General features: G+C 50.8%; 1 protein-coding gene across 1 annotated transcript in view; it reads right to left on the reverse strand.

The window, feature by feature from the left end:
• Positions 1–1,540: 1,540 nt before the first annotated feature.
• Positions 1,541–26,309, reverse strand: part of BLMH (bleomycin hydrolase) — a 77,342-nt gene continuing 52,573 nt past the window's right edge. The window contains exons 11-12 of the mRNA XM_029612466.1: positions 22,941–23,010; positions 1,541–2,227 (exon numbers count right to left, since the gene is read on the reverse strand). Coding sequence (XP_029468326.1) covers positions 2,073–2,227; positions 22,941–23,010 — 225 coding nt within the window. The 3' untranslated portion in view covers positions 1,541–2,072. The remainder of the gene's footprint in view (positions 2,228–22,940; positions 23,011–26,309) is intronic.

Raw genomic sequence — 26,309 nt, forward strand, 5'->3', positions numbered from 1 at the left:
CATCAAATGTGCTCCAAGACCCTCCACAGGCCATTCTAGGGGAGCAGAAGGCAAACAAAAGCCCTAGGCTCACTTGAGCATACCTGGTGCTCTGTTCATAATTCTGCTGCTGCAGCACCGATGAGTGCCCCAGCCAGCAAGGGCATCGCCATTCAGACAGCGCAAAGTTCATTCTGCAGGCGCCAACAAAATAACTACAGGTGTATTCTATTCTGAGTTGGAGTTTACTAGTGTAAATGCCCATCAAAACTGTCAATAAACAAAGCCATTCAACCTGTGAGTACATGAAAATGAATTAATCTGAATGTTTTACAAAACTGGCCCCTGATGTTCACCAATTCACAACTCTGTCCTCCGTGGCCTCGGCTTGGAATCTGTTGTCTGCTCTGTCAGCCTCTGCAAACCCTTCGCCTTCGTTTCATCTCTTCCCCACCTCTTTACTCAGTTGCCATCTTTTCTGCTTGCTCGTACTTCTTTATCTGCTATTTTTGAGGACAATTTCCCAAAACAGTGTAGGTGTCTACACTGACCAAGTGTAGGCCGTGCTCCAGACCGCCTAAGCCATCAAATAAGACGAAATTCATTTTAATTGTATTTACGTTTGTGAAGGGTCACGTTTTGCTGAGGTACCAAAAGTAGATCCTACAGAAACGCAATCAATCAGTAACTATGCAGAAAAATGAGCACAAATAGGGCTTTTGGAGCATGGCAGTGTGCTCAACACCACGAGATCGGTCCTGAGAAAATGACAGAAGAAAGTTTTGGCAGAGTCAGGAATGCTAGTATAATGAGGAGCATACAGGCCCTTTTACTCTAAAAGTGGAAAAAAAATAAGAGAAATAAAATATACTGGGACACAAAAAGAGGAGACCAAGTAATAAGATGATAGCACAAAAGTAAGAGCTCCAAACGGCAGATGAGACAGGGTGCAGGTGAGGGGTCTTTGGTTATATGAAGCACTGGGGGACAGGCTAACCCTCACCTCTCAGCTACGGCTCTGGCACAGTCTCCATGCAGTCCAGTGAAGGCCATGAAGACCTTTTCCCTGTGGCACTTTTTAAAACAAAAATAGTCTTACAAAATTCATAAGTGCTTTATGAGAAAAGGAAATACAACGAATGCCGAGTGTCACTTTTTCACATGATTCATTGCCAAAACCACTTACCTGGCACAGTCCTCGCAGCCCGAATCGGCTGCACATGGTAGTGTTAGTGATCTCCACGGGCCAGCAATTCTAAGGCTGGAGGCAGGTTTTCAAGTAATAAAGAAAAAAAGCCAACCCACATTATTTTCTTAGGAAATATTTTATTAAAAGTCTCATAGCACCATCCAGTCATTGGATATAATCTCAGGCAGACTCTGCAAATCAGTGTTTGAAACAGTTTTACTTAAAGCTTCAGGTAAACCCCGAGCAAGGCCCAGAGGGGGTGTCTGTGCAGTTCTCCGGCTCAGCTCCCATGGAGACATAACCCCCCCCCCCCCGCCCCCAAGAGCAATGCTATCTGTCGGGGTGGGCCGCACCGCCGGATCAGGGGACAAAGGAACAAACAAATCGGAAAGGCCTGTGCCAGAAAAAGAAAAGAAAGCAACCAAGCACGTTGCAGAGCTACAAAAAAGCAAAAAAGGCAAAACTGGAAACTGTCCCTCAGCACATTGCCAGGAAGGGATACAATTAAGGATTAAAAGCCCAGTGAAATCCTGAAAGGAAGAAAGGGCCTCGTTAATCCAGAACAAAAACCAGAGAGGCCAGCGGCATCCAGGAGACCGCGCCCATGTTGTCTTCCCCAAAACTGCAGCCCTCCCCAACCCTGCTTCATTTAGAAAAAGTCTAAAATGATTGGAATAATAAACCTCCTTTCAGATATGTTTGGCAGAACCCAGCTGGTGCTGTGGTGGTCTTGAGAATAGCGTTACAGCGTTCTCTCTGGGATGGTCCCCACACCCAGGACAGGTTTTACACACTTTAGAGGTGGGGGGTGGAGGGGGGGTGGGTGTGCGTTACACGACTGCTCGACTTCCATGGGTTCGACGTTAGCGCCCACCTCTGTTCCAGAAGAAGCAGGGTCACTCCATCAGCACTTGGCCAGAGCACCCATGGGGTCCCAGGCAGGTAAAACAACAGGTTCCTGCGTCATCACAGCTAGGACCTCAGCCGGCACATACTTCTTATCCACCACCACTTCGTACACGTACTCCGAAAACCAGGCATCGGTCATGATCAGATATCCTGCAAGAGGGCAAGCACAGAAAGGCCTCCTGTTAATGCAGGGCCAAGGAGCAGGAGAGGCAGCCTGGCCTAACCTGCAGGACTGCTGACTGGGAGGCCTCGCTCACACAGAGACAGCAAGCAAAATCAGACACATTCTGCAGTCTTAGGAGGGCTCGGATTATTATTACTTTTTTTATTGGATCAACAAATAACCAAAAGATGCTGCAGCTCATGGACGAGACTAGCTCGAGCTCAGGGAAGGAAGGAAAAACCACTGTCAATACCATGGTGGCCCCTGCCAGCTATCAAGCAGAGCAAAGAGATCATCTTAGAGGATGTCCCTTCAGTTCTTGAAGCTGCCAAGAGTTCCTGGTGCCACCCAGCCATGCCAGCTGTGGCAGTGGGAGGGAGGCTCTACATAAAAGGAGAGAAAAACATGAGCTTTTGAACTGGATAGGCCCCTCTGTCAGATGAAAACCAATAAAACTCCTACAGAGGGCACACTTAGGACATTCAGACACTTCAGATGGCTCCACAAACCCCTGCAGCTCTGAGCAGTCATGTAAGCAGCCTTCGCCCCCCTTTTCCAAGCACCAAACTGCTTAAACCAGTTTCGCCATTCTGTTTTTGCTGGTGACCCCCACTGGCTGCAAAATAAGGGAATTTCCATTTCTTTTTGCAGGCTGGGATAGCTCAAGCCTTCTCTAGAGGTGATGCAGCCCCTTCTGTGCACTGTGGAAAGCTCTCATGGAGTCCAGTACGAGGTTATCACAATCTGCAGGGAACCAAGACAGCACCTGGCATGCACAGCACCGTCTGATTTTGTAAAAGCAAATGATCTGAAACATCAGGCTAAAAAAAATAATTCCTGTTGAACTAAAAGAAGCAAATCACCCAAGAGGTAGCAGTTATGGGAGGAGAATGAAAATCACCAGTAATTGTGCCTTCTGGCCGCCCCCCCCCCCAACACGCTCCTGGCATTCAGAGATGCTGCAGGGTCCACGAGGCTCGGCATGACGTGAATGTCTGCCTCCTGCGGCTGCTGGAGAGACACAACACACAAACTGTGCTAGCCAACAGCGGGAGGGAGACAGCAAGAGAAACAAACCCCAGAAGAATGCATAGGGGGACTGCTGGCCATGGATGCAACATAAGCCAGCCTGAAAACAGATGTGCTGCTCTTTGGTGCAGATGTGATAATAGCCTCCCCCCCACGGTGAAAATGATTTCGTTAAGGCGGTGCGTGACCTCTCAGCAGAGCAGTGGTCTGGGAGATGAGGAAAAATTACAGTCATCTGAGATGCCAGAAAAACCATCCAACAACGTGACTACAGAGGACCCATCCTTCTAGCATCTTAAACTGCACCCCTCCCTCCCCCGGCTGTTAGAACAAAACTTCTGGCTGCACCCCCCCCCTTTTAGGACAAGGGGACATTCAAATTTTTTGACTCACTCCAGAACCCAATAAAATCTAAATATGTGACTACATATGGTCAGTATCACACCGCTGCGAGCCAACAGCAACCCAATGCACCAACTTATTAGTGGCCAAATGACCACCGAACTCCCTAAAATGAGACTAGTGCCTATGTGCTGAAGCCTGAATTTAGGGGTCGCGGGATTCATCTTCTGCAAGAGCACCAGAGATGTGGAAGACAGCGATGGGGAGGTGCCGTGGTTTGTTCGGTTATTGCAAGGGAATATCAGGGCCTTATAACATCAGAAAAATACAGCATGGTCCACTTCTAATTTAATCCACAGTGGTGAGGAAAAGTGCCTGGAAGCAGGAAATTGCAAACAGAAATCCATCCCACAACCTTTAAAAAAAAAAATAAAATAAATCTAGCAGCCACTGCACCTGCCTTCTCTCAGTAAAGCAAACTAACCAAAAGGGACGGGGTCCTGCATGCCAGAGCCACTGCACCTGCCTTCTCTCAGTAAAGCAAACTAACCAAAAGGGACAGGGACCTGCATGCCAGAGCCACTGCACCTGCCTTCTCTCAGTAAAGCAAACTAACCAAAAGGGACAGGGACCTGCATGCCAGAGCCACTGCACCTGCCTTCCCACAGTAAAACAAACTATCCAAAAGGGACAGGGACCTGCATGCCAGAGCCACTGCACCTGCCTTCCCACAGTAAAACAAACTATCCAAAAGGGACGGGGACCTGCATGCCAGAGCCACTGCACCTGCCTTCTCTCAGTAAAGCAAACTAACCAAAAGGGACAGGGACCTGCATGCCAGAGCCACTGCACCTGCCTTCTCTCAGTAAAGCAAACTAACCAAAAGGGACGGGGTCCTGCATGCCAGAGCCACTGCACCTGCCTTCTCTCAGTAAAGCAAACTAACCAAAAGGGACGGGGACCTGCATGCCAGAGCCACTGCACCTGCCTTCTCTCAGTAAAGCAAACTAACCAAAAGGGACGGCAACCTGCATGCCAGAGCCACTGCACCTGCCTTCTCTCAGTAAAGCAAACTAACCAAAAGGGACGGGGTCCTGCATGCCAGAGCCACTGCACCTGCCTTCTCACAGTAAAGCAAACTAACCAAAAGGGACGGGGACCTGCATGCCAGAGCCACTGCACCTGCCTTCTCTCAGTAAAGCAAACTAACCAAAAGGGACGGGGTCCTGCATGCCAGAGCCACTGCACCTGCCTTCTCACAGTAAAGCAAACTAACCAAAAGGGACGGGGACCTGCATGCCAGAGTCACTGCACCTGCCTTCTCTCAGTAAAGCAAACTAACCAAAGGGACAGGGACCTGCATGCCAGAGCCACTGCACCTGCCTTCCCAAAGTAAAGCAAACTAACCAAAAGGGACGGGGACCTGCATGCCAGAGCCACTGCACCTGCCTTCTCTCAGTAAAGCAAACTAACCAAAGGGACAGGGACCTGCATGCCAGAGCCACTGCACCTGCCTTCCCAAAGTAAAGCAAACTAACCAAAAGGGACGGGGACCTGCATGCCAGAGCCACTGCACCTGCCTTCTCACAGTAAAGCAAACTAACCAAAAGGGACGGGGTCCTGCATGCCAGAGCCACTGCCTTCCCAAAGTAAAGCAAACTAACCAAAAGGGACGGGGACCTGCATGCCAGAGCCACTGCACCTGCCTTCCCAAAGTAAAGCAAACTAACCAAAAGGGACGGGGACCTGCATGCCAGAGCCACTGCACCTGCCTTCTCTCAGTAAAGCAAACTAACCAAAAGGGACGGGGACCTGCATGCCAGAGCCACTGCACCTGCCTTCTCACAGTAAAGCAAACTAACCAAAAGGGACGGCAACCTGCATGCCAGAGCCACTGCACCTGCCTTCCCACAGTAAAGCAAACTAACCAAAAGGGACAGGGACCTGCATGCCAGAGCCACTGCAAGGATAAAGACTGCTCGGCATTCTGGTCAAGGAGCATCAACCTCTGGATCACCTCTGGAGCCCACGCTGCTGCTCCTTCTACCTTTGCATCCAGGCTTCAGTCAACACAACTCAGTGATTCCGAAGTCTAAATCCCCGCTCTACTGTCTGACTAAAACTGATCAGGGATAGCGTCGCCGAATCAATCACTTTCGTTGTTAACCCCTCTGTCTTCTGCATCTCATCCATTCTCCCTCAAAACTTCTTCAGTTTTTCTAATACTAAAAAAAACAAACATCTGCTGACAGTGCTGATTTCAATTATTTTTGTCCAATACCATCTCTTCCATTTCTCTCTAAAATAATTAGTCAGTGGCCCTTAAACAGTTAACTCAATATCTCAATGATCACTCAATACTGGACCAATGTCAGTTTGGTGTCAGCCCTCACGACAGTACAGAAACATTTCTCTTATCTCGTACAGATTAGTCCCACCGTGGATTTGGTTCTGGAACCTTACCCTCATTTTCTTAGAGCTCACCACTACCTTCGGTACTATCAACCATGACATACTCATTTCACATCTTGCCAATACTGGCCTGGCTGGGACAGTACATTCTTGGTTTAACCTTACTTACGCGACCGATTTCAGCACACGCATCTCCATTCGGCCACTTCCCCATGGTTCCCTATCAATACTGGTGCTCCCCAAGGCTCAGCACATTCTGCGGCCCCATCCAACATATACATTGCTCCTATTTGCTCCCTTCTTTCCACTTTAGGTCTTTCATACCGCCGCTACGCCAACGACATTCAGTTTTTCTTCCCAGTCAAACCTAACTGGCAATCTCCTGCATGATTATCTCATAACAAGCTTTGTTTAAATCTGTCAGAGACAGAGATTTTATACGTTACACCCCATTGGACTGGCAGCCAGTGTAGCAAGTACAATCCTGAAGTAATGCGGTCTCGCGATTTTGTATTCGTGAGCAATCAGGGCTGCAGAATTTTGGATAAGCTGAAGCCATTTAGTGGTGCTCCAAGGGAGACCTACATATAAAGAACTGCAGTAAATATTCTGCTAAGCACCAATGCTTGAAGAGCGGTCCAGAAATGATATGGTTCAAGGAGTGGTGTGATGTGTCCAGGAAGTCTCAGCTCGTAAGAAGGTGTTTGTAAATGTGAGATTTCATGGCTAATCCAGGGACGAAAAGGACCCCAAGATTCCGGGCAGTGTCAGAGATTTGGAGAGTGGTACTGCCGAGAGAAAATGTACGTGGGCACATCTGGAAGGGCAGGATTACCCAATAGCATAATACTATGCATCATACATCATCTGATACACAATTTTACCAGTCCTTGGTTGCTTTCGGCCTTGCACTTCCATGTCCCTTCCCCAAACCTAAGGTCATCAAGGCAATGCTCACTTGAAACCCCATCATCCTAGACTCACCAGACTGGCAGTTACGCAAGATTGCACTCTCTCAATTGTGGGTCCCACTATTTCGAATTCGATTCCTCCACCCATCAGACTAATACCCAATGCCAAGGACTTGCTTTGAAAAGCCACTTCAAGATGGCAGCAATTAGTAACTCTTAGGACCCAGCTACAATGACTTTTCTCCAGGGAGGTTTCTTTTGTTGTAGATTTTGTCCAGTTTGACTGATTGCGCCCTTGTGCAGCTTGCAGTTCTTAGTCTGCCTTTTGATGTTTCCTGTAGTTTGTTTTGTTTTTTTCTTACAAACATGTTTTTGTTTTATTGTAACCTGTGGGTAACAAGTTCATTTTAATATATAAATAAAGGGAGAACAGGGCCTTAAATAGTAAAGCCAATGGTCACAGGGGTGAAGGATACAGACCAGTGGCCTTGTCCACTGTAAAACTAAATCATGAAACTCAAGATAAAAGTTATCAGAGTTTGTTGGAGAACAATCGCTAAGCTGAAGCTGACTTTATAGAGGAGAAGGCTGACAGAGTGTTTTGCTACCCTTTCAGTCCTACCAGATTATTCCTAATCCCCCCCTCCCCCACCCCTTACCCCCTGGCTTCCAATTTTCTTAGATAAGACATTTTGGTATTTCCCCCTCCCCGGCTTCCACGAACTGAGGAAGTTTGTCATTCCATGGCTTGCCCTCATTCAACAAAGAAAAGAAGATTAAAAGCTTAGAAGAGTAACACAACCAAGGCCACTGCCATGGCTTCCTGATGAAGGTCAGCTTGGCTTTTCATAGTCCCAGATCTGCTAGCGTTCCAGGAAACAGTGCTTCCTGCAGTTATTAACAGCAGAGTGGGAGAAACCTCTCAGAAAACCTTCTTGGCATGCTGAGAGCAGGAGTGAGGTGCACTGGCAGAGCTGAGGGGGAGGATCTCACTACTGAAATAGCAGGGGGTGCTGCAGGGCAGGACTGAGGTGCACTGGCAGAGCTATGGGTGTGTGTGTGGGGTCTCAGGATTGAAATAGCAGGGGGTGCTACAGGGCAGGACTGAGGTGCACTGGCAGAGCTATGGGTGTGTGTGTGGGGTCTCAGGACTGGAATAGTAGGGAGTGCTGCAGGGCAGGACTGAGGTGCACTGGCAGAGCTATGGGTGTGTGTGTGGGGTCTCAGGAATGGAATAGTAGGGAGTGCTGCAGGGCAGGACTGAGGTGCACTGGCAGAGCTATGGGTGTGTGTGTGGGATCTTAGGACTGGAATAGTAGGGAGTGCTGCAGGGCAGGACTGAGGTGCACTGGCAGAGCTATGGGTGTGTGTGTGGGGTCTCAGGACTGGAATAGTAGGGAGTGCTGCAGGGCAGGACTGAGGTGCACTGGCAGAGCTATGGGTGTGTGTGTGGAGTCTCAGGACTGGAATAGTAGGGAGTGCTGCAGGGCAGGACTGAGGTGCACTGGCAGAGCTATGGGTGTGTGTGTGGGATCTTAGGACTGGAATAGTAGGGAGTGCTGCAGGGCAGGACTGAGGTGCACTGGCAGAGCTATGGGTGTGTGTGTGGGGTCTCAGGATTGAAATAGCAGGGGGTGCTACAGGGCAGGACTGAGGTGCACTGGCAGAGCTATGGGTGTGTGTGTGGGGTCTCAGGAATGGAATAGTAGGGAGTGCTGCAGGGCAGGACTGAGGTGCACTGGCAGAGCTATGGGTGTGTGTGTGGGATCTTAGGACTGGAATAGTAGGGAGTGCTGCAGGGCAGGACTGAGGTGCACTGGCAGAGCTATGGGTGTGTGTGTGGGGTCTCAGGATTGAAATAGCAGGGGGTGCTACAGGGCAGGACTGAGGTGCACTGGCAGAGCTATGGGTGTGTGTGTGGGGTCTCAGGATTGAAATAGCAGGGGGTGCTACAGGGCAGGACTGAGGTGCACTGGCAGAGCTATGGGTGTGTGTGTGGGGGGGGTGTCTCAGGATTGGAATAGTAGGGAGTGCTGCAGGGCAGGACTGAGGTGCAGTGGCAGAGCTATGGGTGTGTGTGTGGGAGGGGGGAGTCTCAGGATTGGAATAGTAGGGAGTGCTGCAGGGCAGGACTGAGGTGCAGTGGCAGAGTTGCTGAGAGGGAAGTTCTCTATATAGGGTGGTAGAAACCAGGAAATGTGACTTTTCAGATTCACCACCACCTTACTTATACTGTTTACACCAAAAGCAGATCTAGATTTTGACTGTTAAACTATTTTTCCTTTGAGCATTCCAGGGTACAAACCCTTGTAACTGATAATTTAAGTACAAACTTAGGGCCCTATTTACTAAGGATTTTCTCCCATAGAGATAAAATAGGAGAAAGCTTTTCTTAAATCAGCCCCACACGTGAACCCCCTGAGGACAAGAGAATTCCTGTAGCGCCTGAATGTAACTTGCCTTGAGCTAAAACACTGGGTAGGGAGCAAAGTCAACCATGAGCTGCGGAGGTGGCCCTTGCAGGTCTGCAAGAAATCTTCCATGCCACTGCCAGTGGGGAGGTCCATATTCAGACGCATAACTCAGCACAGCATTAGGGCACTTAGCTGGCTAGATGCTGGCAGGCTCTCTTATCATCCAGATAAAATTTAGCTCTATAACTTAGGTGCTTTCCGGGGGCGTTGTTTGATAGCTAAATAATGTGCCCGGCTAATTCTGGTCGGGCCAAAGAACTGGACAAAGTTAGCCGACTAAATTCAATAGTGTGCCTGCACTACTGAATATCCCTTTATCTGGCTAACTTTGCTATCCGGGCAGTGACCGAATATGGACCTTGTGGGGTGTAGATTTATGGAGAGAAGAAAAAAAAATGTAAAATAAAAAATAAATCAGAAAAACTAGACCAATTTAAACTGTTCTTTAAATATCAAAACAATTACAGAAAAGAAAATACGATGCCACCTGGCAGATGAATGACAGGGAGGAATTCATGCTTCGGGGCGATGGCGAGGTGCTCCCCAAATCAGCAAGGGATCTCGGGCATCTAAGGGCGGCTACTGGGGGCGAGAGAAGGGAGCAAGCTGGACACTAGTGCCAGTCCTGTTCACCAGCCCTCCTCCTAGCTTTGGATCCCAGCCAGCACACGGTCGCAGCACTATGTACAGGACCAGGGGTTCTACTGGCCTGGCCCATGAAGGGTGACAAAAAAAAAAATTCTCATGCTTGCCAAATTTGATTTGCCAGAAAGGAAGTACAATTCCTGCTCAGACAACTCGGCACCTACATGCAGATGCTTTAGTCTCACACAGTTTATTCATTTTCTGACACGTTTCTGACTCCACTCGCAATCCATAGCTTGTGACGCTTGCTCATGACCCTTTGCACCCCAGAAACTGCTTTCTGCCTCCCAGTTCTGCATGCTTCCTCTCAGGTCTTGACCTCTCCAAGCATTTAGCCCTCAGGCTGGCAGGAATACTACAGTGAATCAGAAGGGTAACAGCAGGAAGCCAGTGATAACATTAGAGGGGAGGAAGAAGGAACGTCCCCTCACCCTGTCCCAAAACAAAGAAAAGAAATTGCACTTTTTTTTTTTTTTTTTTTAAACTGTGCAGGCGACTTTAATGCACCACGTTCCAGCAAAGAATTTCACAATCCAACCACAACTAAAACGCTCCCTGCAGGGAACACAGCCCTGGTTTTCTACCGCGGAGCTTAAGGCATCCAAGGTTAAAATTAGGTCAGTGGGCTGGGACTACATTGCCAGCATCCCTTCATTACACTTTGAGGGGTCAGGACATCATGTTGCTGGAGATAACAGGATGAGACCCAAGAAAAGCTGTGTTTCAGCCCTAGAACTCGCCCTTTTCCGGATGAGACCAGCTTGGTAGACACAGCAAAGTCCAGTCACTTCAAACAGAAAACAAAAAAAACTTGACAGTTTTTGTTTGTTCTCCACTGTGAACTTTGTAAAACCTGAATGCCTGATTTTTAGGCGGCACCGATACGAGGGAGGACGATGTCTTAATTAGCAAAGGCAGAATTGGCAAAAAGGAAAATTAGTTTCTTACCTGATAATTTTCGTTCCTGTAGTACCAAGGATCAGTCCAGGACACCTGGGTTGTGACTCCGCACCAGTAGATGGAGACAGACTAAAACTTGTGGGCGGAGCATATATGCCCCTGTGCCAGTCACAGCCCCTCAGTCATACGTAATGTCAAAGTAGACAAAAGCCAAAAGGCAACCATAGCTAACCATACAACTTGGTAGGGAAAAGAAAACCAACACCCCTACAGGAACCAGACTCCCCAACCGGGAGAGCGAATGGATCAGCGTACTGAAAAACACAATAATGAGCGGACTCTCCGTTACTATAACGCAACACTGCGGGCGGGATCCTGGACTGATCCTTGGTACTACAGGAACGAAAATTATCAGGTAAGAAACTAATTTTCCTTTCCCTGTACGTACCCGGATCAGTCCAGGACACCTGGGATGTACCAGAGCTAACTTACCGAGGGTGGGAAGCAGAGAGTCCCGCTCGGAGTACCCTCTCTCCAAAACCCCCAGCTTCAGTAGCCTGAACATCCAACCGGCAATGTTTAATGAAGGTATGCAACGACTTCCAGGTATCCGCCCTGCAAAGCGTGTCGAATGAGCCCGAAGACCCACCGGCGGCGATTTTCCGCACAGAATGTACGCAGAACCAATGGCTTCCTTGAGCCAACGGGCAATTGTCGTGCGGGACGCCGCAGCACCTTTCTTTGGACCCGAAGTTAACACAAACAGATGATCCGTCACCCGAAACGGATTAGTAACCTCCAGATAGCGAAGCCGGGACCTCCGCACATCTAGTTTTCTCAAGTCTTTTGTTTTCGGGTCCGAAGACTCCGCAACCGAGAAAGCGGGAAGTTCAATTGACTGATTCAAATGGAACGACGACACGACCTTAGGAAGGAAGGAGGTAACCGTCCGCAAGGAGACCACCGAATCGGAGATGCGCAAGAAGGTCTCCCTACAGGACAACGCCTGTAATTCTGAAAACACGACGGGCCGATGCAATCGCCACTAGGAATACGGTCTTCAAGGTGAAATCCTTGAGCGTAGAACGTTTCAGGGGCTCAAAACGGCACTGAGCATAAGGCTGAGAGTACCCAGTTGAGGTTCCAAGACGGGCAAGGGGGCCGCAACGGAGGACGGAGGTGCTTAGCCCCCCTAAGCAAGTGGGAGATATCCGGGTGGAGAGCCAGAGAGATCCCCCGGACCTTACCACGCAAACAGCCAAGCGCCGCCACTTGAACCCGAAGGGAATTACACGCTAAACCTTCGGCGAGCCCCGCCTGGAAAAAAAAGCCAGAATATCGGGAATAGAAGCGGAAGTGGGGTCTAGGCCCCACTCCATGCACCATTCCTCAAAAACTACCCAGACCCGAACATAAGCTAGGGACGTAGACTGTTTTCTGGATCTCAGCAACGTAGCAACGACCGCATCCGAATAGCCTTTTCTCTTCAACCGATACCTCTCAAAAACCATGCTGCGAGACAAAAGTGAGCCACATCCTCCAAACAGACGGGGCCTTGACGAAGGAACCCCGGGAATCCCTGTAGACGAAGGGGTGCGGCCACTGACAGCTGGACCAGGTCCGCAAACCACGGACGGCGTGGCCACTCCGGCGCCACCATGATCACATTGGATGGATGCAATTCTATGCGCCGTAGGATCTTTCCGATCATGGGCCACGGTGGGAACACATAGAGAAGCACATCCACCGGCCAGGGAAGCACCAACGCGTCGACTCCTTCTGCTCCCCTTTCGCGACGTCGACTGTAAAATCGCGGAGCCTTCGCGTCGTGCCAGGTGGCCATCAGATCCATGTGGGGCATTCCCCAAGTCCGGCGAATGAAGAGAAACGCCTCGTCCGCCAACTCCCACTCTCCGGGATCCAAGCGGTGACGACTGAGAAAATCCGCCTGGACGTTGTCGATTCCCACTACGTGGGAAGCCACGAGATGGCTGAGATGCCGTTCTGCCCAGAGTATCAAGAGCCGCGCCTCCTCCGCCACTAGAGGACTTCTTGTCCCTCCCTGGCGATTGATGTAAGCCACGGTGGTAGCGTTGTCCGACCATACCCGGACCGCCTGTCCGCGCACGAGGGGTAGAAAAGCTTGCAGCGCCAGACGGACCGCTCTGGTCTCCAGCCGGTTGATAGACCACCGGGTCTGCGACTCTGACCACAGACCCTGAACCGACTTCCAGCTCAGGCTGGATCACGCCTGCCCCTCGAGAGGTAGAGGTAGATAGAAATCCTCGGAAACCGGTTTCCAGCGGGAAAGCAATGAGGACTGCAGCGGCCATAGATGAGCGAACGCCCAAGGGACTAACGCCAGCTTGGATGCCATAGACCCCAGAACCGTCAGGTAATCGCAGACTCGTGGCCGGTGTAGCGACAAAAAACGTAGCACCTGAGACTGCAGTTTGCATATCCGGTCCTGCGAGAGAATCACACTGCCTCGCTACGTGTCGAACAGGGCTCCAAGATATTCCAAGGACTGAGAGGGTTCGAGATAACTCTTGTTGAAGTTGACCACCCAGCCCAGGGACTGCAAGAGCTGTAACACCCTGGCCACCGCCTGCCGACACAGACTCTGAGACTTCGCCCGGCTCAGCCAATCGTCGAGGTAAGGGTGAACCAGCAGGCCTTCCCGCCGCAACTGCGCCGCCACGACCACCATCACTTTCGTGAATGTCCGAGGCGCTGTCGCCAGGCCGAACGGAAGCGCCCGGAACTGGAAGTGCCTGCCCAGAATGCCAAACCTCAGAAACCGCTGAAACGCTGGTTGAATTTCCACATGAAGGTATGCTTCTGTGAGATCTAGGGACGCCAGGAATTCGCCGGGACGCACTGACGCGATCACTGACCGAAGGGTCTCCATTTTGAAGTGAGGGACGCGAAGGCATCTGTTGACTCCTTTCAGATCCAGAATTGGGCGGAAAGTGCCGTCTCTCTTGGGGACTAAGAAGTAAATGGAGTACCGGCCCTTGCCGTACTGAGCGGCCGGAACCGGCGAGATGGCTCCCAGTCTTTCTAGTCTTTGGATGGTATCTAGCACCGCCGCCTTCTTCTTGGGATCCTTGCAGGGTGAGACCAGGAATTTGTCCGTTGGGATGCGAGCCAAATCTAACTCGTAGCCATGTTTTATCACGTCGAGGACCCATTGATCCGATGTCACGCTGGCCCATTCCTCGAGGAATAAGGATAGACGCGTCCCCACGTTTGGAACAGCGTGCCGAGGACGCGACGAGGGATGGGCCGGCCGAACTTCATTGCGAAGGCTTGGACCCCGCACCCGACGGGGCCCCTCCTTGCCGGCCAAAACGTTTGCCCCGAAAGGACTGCTGCCACCGGGTGTACCGAGAGGAAGACGGCCTAGGGTCCAGAGGATCTTTGTGGCCTAGACTTCCTGGGCCCCCTGAACCGGGCTCTGCCTGAAAAGGAAAATCTCGACCGGGTCCTATCCTCCGGCAGCTTAAACGCTCGGTTCTCCCCCAGGTAAACCATCAAATCGTCCAACTCCTTGCCGAACAGCAATGTCCCCTTAAAAGGCAAAAGCCCCGAGGTGAGCCTTGGAAGAGCCATCCGCTGCCCAATTGCGCAGCCAAAGGAGACGACGTGCCGACACCGCTGCCACCATGGACCTAGCTGAGGTGCGCAAAAGATCATGGAATGCATCCGCGCCATAGGCAATGGCCGCCTCCAATCTGTCAGCTTGGGAAGCCTCCTCTGAAGAGAGACCCGCATTCGCCTGCAGGACTTGAGTCCAGCGCAGACTAGCACGCATAGCAAAATTTGTGCAACTGGCGGCACGCACCCCTAGGGCAGAAACCTCAAAAATATTTTGAGTTGAACCTCCAACGTACGGTCTTGAATATCCCGGAGGGCTGTCGCTCCCGTGACCGGGATGGTAGACCTCTTCGTGACAGCTGACACTGCCGAATCCACCTTTGGGAGTCGGAGGAGCTCTAGCGCGTCCTCCGGCAAAGGGTAAAGTTTGTCCATGGCCTTGCTGACCTTCAGACCTAACTCCGGAGTATCCCATTCCTTGAAGAGGATATCCGTGGACGAAAAAATGAAAAACGACCGCCGGCCCTGTGAACCCAATCAGAACAGGATCCATATTTGCCTCCTGGCGGACCACCACCGGAGGAGCCTCAATCCCCAGCTCCTGGAGAATGGCCGGAATGAGTGGCGACAGTTCCTCTCTGCGGAACAGACGCACCACCTTGGGGTCATCCCCGTCGACGGCCTGCGCTCCTTTACCTGTACTGGGCTGCGCCGAGCCATCTGCTGCTGCCGTCCCGGCCCCAGGCAGGGGCTCCTCGGAGGCCTCTGTGTCCGCCCCGGAGGTATCTTCGGAATCCGAGTTCTGCGGCACCCCTCGGGGAAGCCGTTTGCCCCAGGCCGCTCTCTGGGTGGTCTTCGCCACCCTCCTTGCCATCTTCTTCTGCGGCGGGGACCGGTGGACCCTTGAACGCGAGGCGTCCCCCCGTCTGCGCTTGCTGCGCTTATAACGGCGCAGCAAAAGCGCCAAATCTTCAGAAAACTTGCCCGAATCCGTTGCGTCGCTTTCCGAATGCCCCCGGGACTGGGGCCCCTCTGAAGGGACCTCCACCGCTGCACCCCGCTGCGGGGAAAGCGTAGGAGGTAAAACCGAGGCCCCCACCGTTTCCCGCGAAGCTACCCGGCCGGTAGACAAAATGGCCGCCATTCCCGCGCTGACCAGGAACGGGTCAGGAGGCCTATCAGGGGGACCCCCCCCTTGCGACGGCGATCGCGCGACCCGGGAACGGGCCCCCCGAGGAGCCGCCGACGATCCCTCGTCTCCCGGGACGCAGGCCGAGCAAAGCCCGTCCCGGGAGAGACGCGCGCGCGCCGAGTCGCAGGCCCTGCACTGCGAGCCGCGCGGCCCTGCAAAAAACCGCGGGAAACCAAAGACGCGCCGAAAAGCACTGAGGGACGCCGAATAAACACAGAAATTCAACGCGGCGAAAACAAAAGTAAAAACACTTTTTTTTTTTTTTTTTTTTTTTTTAAATAAGAAAAAAACGCCGTCCCAGGTGCTGAAAAGCCCTATGTCCTGCAGGGGTGAGTGAACCGGGCTCCCCGGTGTCACCCCTGACGCTGCTACTAGTCCAGCCGGGTCCTCAACCCTAGCAGCGGCCTCAACCTGGGGAGGGTAGTCCCCTCAGGACCTCTCAACTCCCCAGGGAGGCAGGGCAACTGGGACTAGAATTAAACAAGATTAAATAAAACCCAATTTGAAGAAAAAAACCAAGTTAGGCCTAATAAAATCAACCACAAAAGCGAACCTGACTAACCACACAGAATCAGGCCCGACAGGGCTGTGACCAGACCTGCACCACCTACTGGAGACAGAGTAAGACTGAGGGGCTGTGACTGGCACAGGGGCATATATGCTCCGCCCACAAGTTTTAGTCTGTCTCCATCTACTGGTGCGGAGTCACAACCCAGGTGTCCTGGACTGATCCGGGTACGTACAGGGAACAGGAATTTGAAAATTCCTGATGGATGTTCAAACCTGTCACAGCAGCAAAGATTCACAAAATCGAAGAAGGTTGCAAACAATCGGCCACTGTGATGTGGCATACAAGGCAGCCAAAAAGTTAAGAAAAACAGGGATAAAGGAAAATTAGTTCTTACCTGATAATTTTCGTTCCTGTAGTACCAAGGATCAGTCCAGACTGCTGGGTTTCGCCTCCGCACCAGCAGATGGAGACAGAGCAAAACTCCGAGTGGCTCTGTCATAAATACCAAGGTGCCACCCACAGCCTCTCAGTCTTACTTAATGTCAAAGCAGAATGGAACTAATAACCAAACTATCTGGCTAACCATACCTCGCCGAGAAACAACCGGGTGCAAAACCCCTAACTGGAACAGAATTCCCAGAACCACAGGAGAAAACAATGATAAAATATAACAAACAGCCCGGTAAGAATACACGAGCGGACTCTCCGTCACTGCAACAGTACAAAACATACAGATAAGGGCAGGTCCCTGGACTGATCCGTGGTACTACAGGAACGAAAATTATCAGGTAAGAACTAATTTTCCTTTCCCTGTACATACCTGGATCAGTCCAGACACCTGGGATGCACCAGAGCCAAGTTATCTAGGGTGGGACCCCAAGAGTACCGCTCGGAGAACTCCCTCGCCGAAACCACCCTCAGTCGAGGCTCAGACATCCAAACGGTAATGCCTCGCAAAAGTATGCAACGACTTCCACGTCGCTGCCCTACAAATTTCCTGAGGCGACACCTGAAAAGATTCCGCCCAAGAAGCGACATGAGACCGCGTAGAATGAGCCCAAAGGACCACGGGTGCAGCCTTCCCACGTAGCAAATATGCCGACCCAATAGCCTCCTTGAGCCAGCGCGCTATCATAGTTTTCGAGGCTGCACCTCCTCTCTTTGGACCACTCCACAAAACCAAAAGATGGTCCGACACACGGAAGGGATTCGTTACCTCGAGATAACGCAACAGCACCCTGCGAACATCCAGTTTCCGTAAGTCCCGTGCCATTGCATCAGTCCGCTCCCCTTCGGGAAACGACAGGAGCTCCACTGACTGATTCAAATGGAAAGAGGACACCACCTTCAGCAGGAAAGAGGGAACAGTCCTCAATGACACTCCTGAATCCGAGATTTGCAAAAACGTCTCCCTACACGACAACGCCTGTAGCTCGGATATCCTTCTGGCTGACGCGATCGCAATTAGAAATACCACTTTCAGTGTAAGGTCCTTCAGGGTCGCTCGCTTGATAGGTTCAAACGGAGCTGAACATAGGGCCGAAAGCACCCAATTGAGGTTCCAGGAAGGGCACGGATGACGCAGCGGAGGGCGCAAGTGTTTAGCCCCCCCGAAGAAAACGCGCCACATCTGGGTGTAAGGCCAAGGCTACTCCTTGGACCTTACCCCGAAGACAACCCAGAGCCGTCACCTGAACCCGGAGAGAACTACAAGACAGACCTTTAGCAAGACCTGCCTGAAGGAATCCCAGAATGTTGGAAACCGATGCCCGCATAGGGTCCACTACACGGTCCGCACACCAATCTTCAAAAACTGTCCACACTCGAACATAAGCTAAGGATGTAGACGGTTTCCGTGACCTCAGTAAGGTAGCTACCACCGCATCAGAGTATCCTTTATTCTTTAAGCGCTGCCTTTCAAAAGCCATGCCACGAGACAGAAGTGATCCGCCTCCTCCAAACAGACGGGGCCTTGACAAAGAAGAACCGCGGACCCCTGAAACCGAAGAGGGGCCTCGACCGCCAGGTTGAGGAGATCTGCAAACCACGGACGCCGGGGCCACTCCGGCGCTACCAGGATTACCTCCGATGGGTGAAGCTCTATACACCGAAGCACCTTGCCTATCAGGGGCCAGGGAGGAAACACGTACAGTAACAAGTTTGTCGGCCAGGGAAGGACCAGAGCATCGACTCCCTCTGCCCCCCTTTCCCTGCGCTGACTGTAGAACCATGGGGCCTTTGCATTCTGGAAAGTGGCCATCAGATCCATGTGGGGCGTGCCCCATCTCTCGCAGATTATACGAAACACCTCGTCGGCCAGCTCCCACTCTCCGGGATCTAGATGGTGCAGACTGAGAAAGTCTGCCTGAATGTTGTCCACCCCGGCAATGTGGGATGCCGCAATATTGCTGAGATGTTGCTCCGCCCAGCACATCAACTGTTGCGCCTCCTACGCAACTAAATGACTCCTGGTTCCGCCTTGGCGATTGATGTACGCCACCGTGGTCGCGTTGTCTGACAGAACTCTGACTGATTTCCCCCAAAGCATCGGGAGAAATGCATGCAGGGCTAGAGATACCGCCCTGGTCTCCAAGTGGTTGATGGGCCACCGTGATTGAGCTCTGGACCACTGTCCCTGCACCGATCATCCCAGGCACACTGCTCCCCATCCGTAGAGACTGGCATCCGTGGTGACAACTGTCCAGTCGGTCATTACCAGGGGAACTCCACACGTCAGATGATTCGGGACAAGCCACCATTCGAGACTGGCTCTCGCCTGGTCCATAAGTGGAAGCGGTAGATGAAACTGTTCCCGACACCGGATTCCAGCGGGACAGCAAAGCGGACTGTAAAGGACGCAGATGCGCAAATGTCCATGGAACCAAAGCTAAAGTGGACGCCATGGAGCCCAAAACTTTGAAATAATCTCTCACTAGTGGGATCTGTAGAGCCAACAGGTTCCGCACTTGACCCTGTAACTTGACCACTCGTTCGGCTGTGAGAAATACCTTGCCCTGCCTCGTGTCGAAAAGAGCGCCCAGGATTTCCAGGGACTGTGTCGGGGTCAGACGACTTTTGGTAAGGTTGACCACCCATCCAAGAGAGCGCAACAGCTGAAGGACCCGCTGGATCGCTATCTGACACAGAGGCTCGGACTTCGCTCGGATCAGCCAATCGTCCAAATAGGGATGCACCAGCAAACCTTCCTTCCGAAGCTGAGCTGCCACCACCACCATCACCTTGGTGAACGTGCGGGGAGCGGTGGTGAGCCCGAAAGGGAGGGCTCGGAACTGGTAATGCCTGCCCAGAATGCAGAACCGGAGGAACCTCTGGTAAAATGGTTGTATGCCGATATGGAGATATGCTTCCATGAGGTCCAACGAGGCCAGAAACTCGCCCGGACGAACCGACGCGATAACCAAGCAAATAGTCTCCATTTTGAACCGCGGTATCCGGAGACACCTGTTGACACTTTTTAAGTCTAATATCGGTCTGAATGTCCCCCTCCTTTTTGGGGACAATGAAGTAAATGGAGTAGCGACCCCTGCGCTGCTGCTCGGCCGGCACCGGCACTATGGCCCCCAAGTCCTGTAGGCGCTGCAGAGTTCCCTGCACCACTTCTCTCTTTTCCTGGAACTTGAAGGGAGAGACGAGGAACTTGTCTGCAGGAGTCTGTACAAAATCTAAGGCATAGCCTTGACTTATCACGGAGAGGACCCACTGGTCCGACGTAATTTTGGTCCATTCCTCGAAGAACAGCGACAGTCTGGCCCCCCCCACGTGTGGTACTGGATGAGGAACCTGAGGAGAGGAATGGACTGGCCGTATCTCATTGTGAGGTCTTAGAACCTGCCCCCGACTGAGTGTTACTTTGCTTTCCGAATCGTCTGCCGCGAAAGGACTGAGACCATGATGGCTGCCTAGAAGAACCCGCTCGGTAGGACGACCCAGACGATCTCGCTGGACGGGACCTTCTATTTCCCCGGAACCGAGACCTAGCAGAAAACGATCCCCGAGATCGATACCTGTCCTCTGTAAGTTTATAGGCCTTGTTTTCTCCCAGTGACTGCATCATATCATCCAGTTCCTTGCCAAACAACAACTTCCCTTTGAAGGGCAGGGACCCCAGATGGGCCTTGGAAGAACCATCCGCAGCCCAATTCCGGAGCCAAAGGAGACGGCGTGCAAAAACTGCGGAGACCATGTATCTGGCAGACGTGCGCAGGAGATCATACAACGCATCTGCGCTGTAAGCGATTACTGCCTCCAGACGACCCGCCTGTGTGGCTTCTCCTTCCGAGAGATTGGCATTGGCCTGGAGTTGCTGAGCCCAGCGAAAGCCCGCCCGACGTGCAAAGTTACTACATATCGCTGCACGAACCCCCAGCGCAGACACCTCGAAGACCTTCTTGAGCTGGAGCTCCAGCTTCCTGTCCTGCACATCTTTGAGAGCCGTAGTCCCCGTCACTGGAATCGTGGACCTCTTCGTCACGGCTGATACCGCCGTGTCCACACGAGGAAGACGCAGGATCTCCAAAGCATCTTCAGGGAGAGGATACAGCTTGTCCATAGCCTTGCTTACTTTCAGACCCAAATCCGGAGTGTCCCATTCCCGGAAGAGAAGGTCTGTTGCCGAGAAATGAAAAGGAAAGGCCACTGCGGGTCCCCTGAGGTCCATAGCTCCCAGACAGGATTCCGCAGGCGGAGCGTCTATGCCGAGCTCCTGCAGAATGGCTGGAATCAGAGGTGCCAGCTCATCTTTTTTAAAGAGACTTACCACCCGTGGGTCGTCCCCATCCATGGCTGGCGCTCCCTTGTTAGTACCGGGTTGCGCCGGTACCTCCGGATCTGCCTCATCTGGCCCCCCCAGGGGCCCTACCAGAGGGTCCGATTCGTCTTGAGATGTGGAATCCGTGTCCGTCCCAGGCGGCACGGACCTCAATGGTCTTTTTCCTTTCAGCGGGTCCGGATCCCCTCGGGACTTGTGCCTTTTACGTTTCTCCTGGGAGTTCGGCTGCAGCCCCAGCTTCCCAGGAAGCTGGGGCTGCAGCACAAATTCTGATGAAAAGAAGGATTCAGAGGAGGAGCCTGCCCCCGAGCTTTCTTCCCGTATGGGAGAGACCTCCCCCGCTGGAGCATGCCCCCCCCCGATGGGAGCTGCTGAGGAGAAAGTGCGGGAGGCAGCGATCCCTCCCCCAACGCTGACCGCGTGGCATCCTGGAGTGAGTTCAAAATGGCTGCTGTTCCCGCGCTCAGCGGGAATGGATCAATCAGCCCTGCCTCAGCCGGTCCTGCGCTCCCTGGCGACCGCGGCGCTCGCATCCAACCCCCCCGACCTAAATCGGAAGAGCCCTCGTCTCCTTGCACGCACCCCGAACACAGGCTGTCGCGCGAGAGACGCATGCGCAGCACGATGACCCCCGCGGCATCTGTCTGTCCCCCCCCCCCCCCCGCTATCTGAAACTGCGACAAAACTGTAAACAAAAAAGACAGAACAGCAGTGACAAAAGCGGAGAGCCGGCGTGCAAAGCAGGAAATAACTTTTTTTTTATTTTTTTTTTATTTTTATTTTTTTTACAGCGTAGCACTTGCCGATCGTTGTCCTTGGTGCTGGACCTCCTGCTCCAGTGAGGGATGAGTGAGCCGGGCTCCCCGGTATCACCCCAGACGCTGCTACCCTTAAGGGACTGGGTCCTCGACCCTGAGCAGCGGCCTCAACCAGGGGAGATGGTCCCCTCAGAACCTTCTAACCCCCTAGGAGGCTTTCAGCTACAAGGACCTGAAGTCTTCTCTATCCTCTTCTCTTTTTTTTTTTTAAACCCGCATAAAGAAAAAAAGAAATCAATCCTGACTAAACTAAACTAAGCTAGACAGGAATCTCCAGAGACTGTGGGTTTTGCACCTGCCATCTGCTGGAGACAGAGTAAGACTGAGAGGCTGTGGGTGGCACCCTGGTATATGACAGAGCCACTCGGAGTTTTGCTCTGTCTCCATCTGCTGGTGCGGAGGCGAAACCCAGGTGTCTGGACTGATCCGGGTACGTACAGGGAACTGGATTCTTTTCTAGAGCCCGATAGTGTCCCTTTTAGCGAGATTCTCTTACTAGACCTTCATCTTTTGATTCTGGGGTCACAGAGCGCACAGGCTGAGTCGTCAGTCAGTGCCACATGAAGATGGAAAACAAGTGCAAGTTCTCTCTCTTGCTTACTCTAAACTCATTGCTCATTCTCTGCCCAGCAATGCACATCCAGATTCAAGGCGACATTCTGACATGCAGCATCTCAAGCCAGCTGGGGCCAGGAATAGAGTCTGGGCTCTTTGGAGGAATCGGGCAGATAGCGCTGCCAGTCAAGGGTAACTTACAGACAGGATCCCTTTCACCCTTATTGGCCATCGGTGATCACTTTCAAATGCTTGTCGGGAAGAGGTGTAAACGGAGCATGTGTTCTTGTGCAGACACTGGAGAACTGCACTCTCTGCCTCCCCACTTGTAACCTCAAAAGCTGTAAATGCACCGACTGCTCTGCAAAAGGACGCTAGATGGGATCAGGGCCTAACAGCAGCCATCACAGTGGCGGCTGTAAACCATCACTTAAGCTTGACTGAATAACAACAACTCCTCCCACATCTCCCCCATTGGACTAAGAACACAGCTAATATTAACAACTGTTATTAGTCTGATACCTTTATTTCCACGATCATCGCCCCAGGAATTTTCAACCCTCCACTTCTCAAACAATCCTTCTTCACCATCCTGGAAAACAACACAACAGCGTCAGTTATACGAAAGGTTCAGGACAGCCAGTCAGACTGATGTAAGTGCTCACTAGAAGTGCAACAAGAGAACAGCTCACAACACAGAGGGGAAATTCATAAGAAACACAAGACTGCCTTCATCTCTCACCCCAGCACACAGCTGGATTTACCTGCAGCACTCCAAGCACAAAGAGTGAAAGGTGGCGTAAGAGAGCCACACGCCATCACTCAAAGACTTTCAGGGGCGAATTTCAAAACTCTGAGAACTATTGCCAAGTCCCCATACACTCTACACCAGCTCTCAAAGTGAGAGACGTGTACTTGCCCCAAGGAAAGCTTGTGCCTGCAGAGACTTGCACCTGTTTTTTCAGCATATTTTTTCTCTGAAAAAAAACCCCCCATTGTGCAGAGCTTTGAAAATGCAGAACTACATGTGGTATCTCCTCCCCTGACCACTGATCCGGCCTACTTTTCCTGTTGGTAAAGGCAGGCAAGACTTTCACATGCACACAGGCTGGGCGATTTCAGACAGCCCTCTTAGCCAGGTACAGGGTTTTTGCAAATTACCCTGTAAAGGAGTAAGACTGCTGATACAGCAAAGAGATCTGGAGTCTTTTCAGCTAACAAAGCAGTCTGGACTAGCAGTCTTATTACAAAAGACGTCTCCCAGAATGCATTGAATTGGGAGATAGAAAAGCTAGGACTATCATTAGCTCTCAGTTTTTTGGGAGTGTTGCTCTAATATTTCTTTTCTTGAGCTCCCATAAAATGCCTGCTGCTTTGTTTTTCCCATCCAGTCAAGTACAATAAAAATTATTCAGCAAGAACATTGAACACTAGGAATGATATGCAAGTCTCACTGCAAATAGGATTGTCATTCAGTGGTGGTGAAAATCGTGCAGCAATTTAACATTCATAAAACAGTATCGTAAAAAGGACTGAAAGGAATATTGGGTGGCCTTCTAGAACACAGGAAGGGGGGTCTGGAAGAAATATCAAGTGGCCATCTAGAACCACAGGAAGGGAGGTAAGGAAGGAATATCAGGAGGCCATCTAGAACCACAGGAAGGGGGGTCTGGAAAGAATATCAGGAGACCATCTAGAACTGCAGGAAGGGGGGACTGGAAGGAATATCAGGCAGCCATCTAGAACCACAGGAAGGGGGGGTCTGGAAAGAATATCAGGCGGCCATCTAGAACCACAGGAAGGGGGGACTGGAAGGAATATCAGGAGGCCATCTAGAATCACAGCAAACAGCTGGAAGGAATATTGGAAAGACTCTAGTTTGTAAGGGAAGGTAGTTTCTGTGATTATTACAGGGAATATATGGAAAAACCCTTTTTGCATGAAAACAGTTTCAGGAAGGTGCTGTGCCAGAAGGCAGTATAGCCATGATTTTAAGTAGGTAAAATAAGAAAAGACAAGATAAGGTGGTACAACCGTGGAAGGATGTTAAGATCGAGGGATGGGGCTTACCTGGTGGTCCCTACAGTTAAAAAGGTTGAGACGGAGGGCAATTTCAGTGGTAGCACCCAATTGTGGAATAGTTTGCCATCATTTATTCATCCTGAGGGTGACTATATACGATTTAGAAAAGATTTGAAAATGTGGCTGTTTCCAGGAATTAATGTATCTGCTTAGAAAGAACTGTAGGTTGTATAGATAAATGGCAGCTAAAACAGATACTATTTTAAGATATGTGATGATTATCTTATGTTAAATTGTATTTATGATTTGAATGTATGTTATTATGTTTTATAAACCGCTTTGAAAGGTGCTGTGCCAGAAGGCAGTATAGCCATGATTTTAAGTAGGTAAAATAAGAAGAAATTACTTCTTACCTGATAATTTCTTTTCCTCTAAGGAAGGCAGGCCAATCCCTAGCAGTGGGTTATGCACTCCTACCAACAGATGGAGACAGAGTAAAGCTGACGTGCGGATGACACTGACAATTAGCCCTGTCCCAACATCAGCCCGCTAGTATCTCTAGAAAAGCCAAACTGCGGACAAACTTATTAAACTTGAACCTGACTATTAACAGTCAACCACTCATGCAGCCAAACAATTGGGAACACTGAGCTCAGCCAAAAGAATTGGCTGAGCTCAGCCAAAAGAATTGGCTGAGCCCAGGGGCTGGTGCTGTCACTTACAAATTCTTCAATGAATGAACAGAAATAACACTCTTCATCATCATCCACCACTGAAATCCCCACCAGTGGGATGTACCTGAGTGCCTCAGGGATCTGTATTGGGACCCTTACTTTTCAATATATTTATAAATGACCTGGAAAGAAATATGACGAGTGAGATAATCAAATTTGCAGATGACACAAAATTGTTCAGAGTGGTTAAATCACAAGCAGATTGTGATAAATTGCAGGAAGACCTTGTGAGACTGGAAAATTGGGCATCCAAATGGCAGATGAAATTTATTGTGGATAAGTGCAAGGTGATGCATATAGGGAAAAATAACCCAGGCTATAATTACACAATGTTGGGTTCCTTATTAGGTGCTACAACCCAAGAAAGAGATCTAGGTGTCATAGTGGATAACACATTGAAATCGTCGGTTCAGTGTGCTGCAGCAGTCAAAAAAGCAAACAGAATGTTGGGAATTATTAGAAAGGGAATGGTGAATAAAACGGAAAATGTCATAATGCCTCTATCGCTCCATGGTGAGATCGCACCTTGAATACTGTGTACAATTCTGGTCGTCGCATCTCAAAAAAGATATAATTGCGATGGAGAAGGTACAGAGAAGGGCTACCAAAATGATAAGGGGAATGGAACAACTTCCCTACGAGGAAAGACTAAAGAGGTTAGGACTTTTCAGCTTGGAGAAGAGACGACTGAGGGGGGATATGATAGAGGTGTTTAAAATCATGAGAGGTCTAGAACGGGTAGATGTGAATCGGTTATTTACTCTTTCGGATAGTAGAAAGACTAGGGGGCACTCCATGAAGTTAGCATGGTGCACATTTAAAACTAATCGGAGAAAGTTCTTTTTTACTCAACGCACAATTAAACTCTGGAATTTGTTGCCGGAGGATGTGGTTAGTGCGGTTAGGGTAGCTGTATTTAAAAAAGGATTGGATAAATTCTTGGAGAAGTCCATTACCTGCTATTAAGTTGACTTGGCAGATAGCCACTGCTATTATTAGCAACAGTAGCGAGGAATAGACTTAGTTTTTGGGTACTTGCCAGGTTCTTATGGCCTGGATTGGCCACTGTTGGAGACAGGATGCTGGGCTTGATGGACCCTTGGTCTGACCCAGTATGGCATTTTCTTATGTTCTT

This window comes from Rhinatrema bivittatum, chromosome 8, assembly GCF_901001135.1.
Source record: "Rhinatrema bivittatum chromosome 8, aRhiBiv1.1, whole genome shotgun sequence".
Lineage (NCBI taxonomy): Eukaryota > Metazoa > Chordata > Amphibia > Gymnophiona > Rhinatrematidae > Rhinatrema > Rhinatrema bivittatum.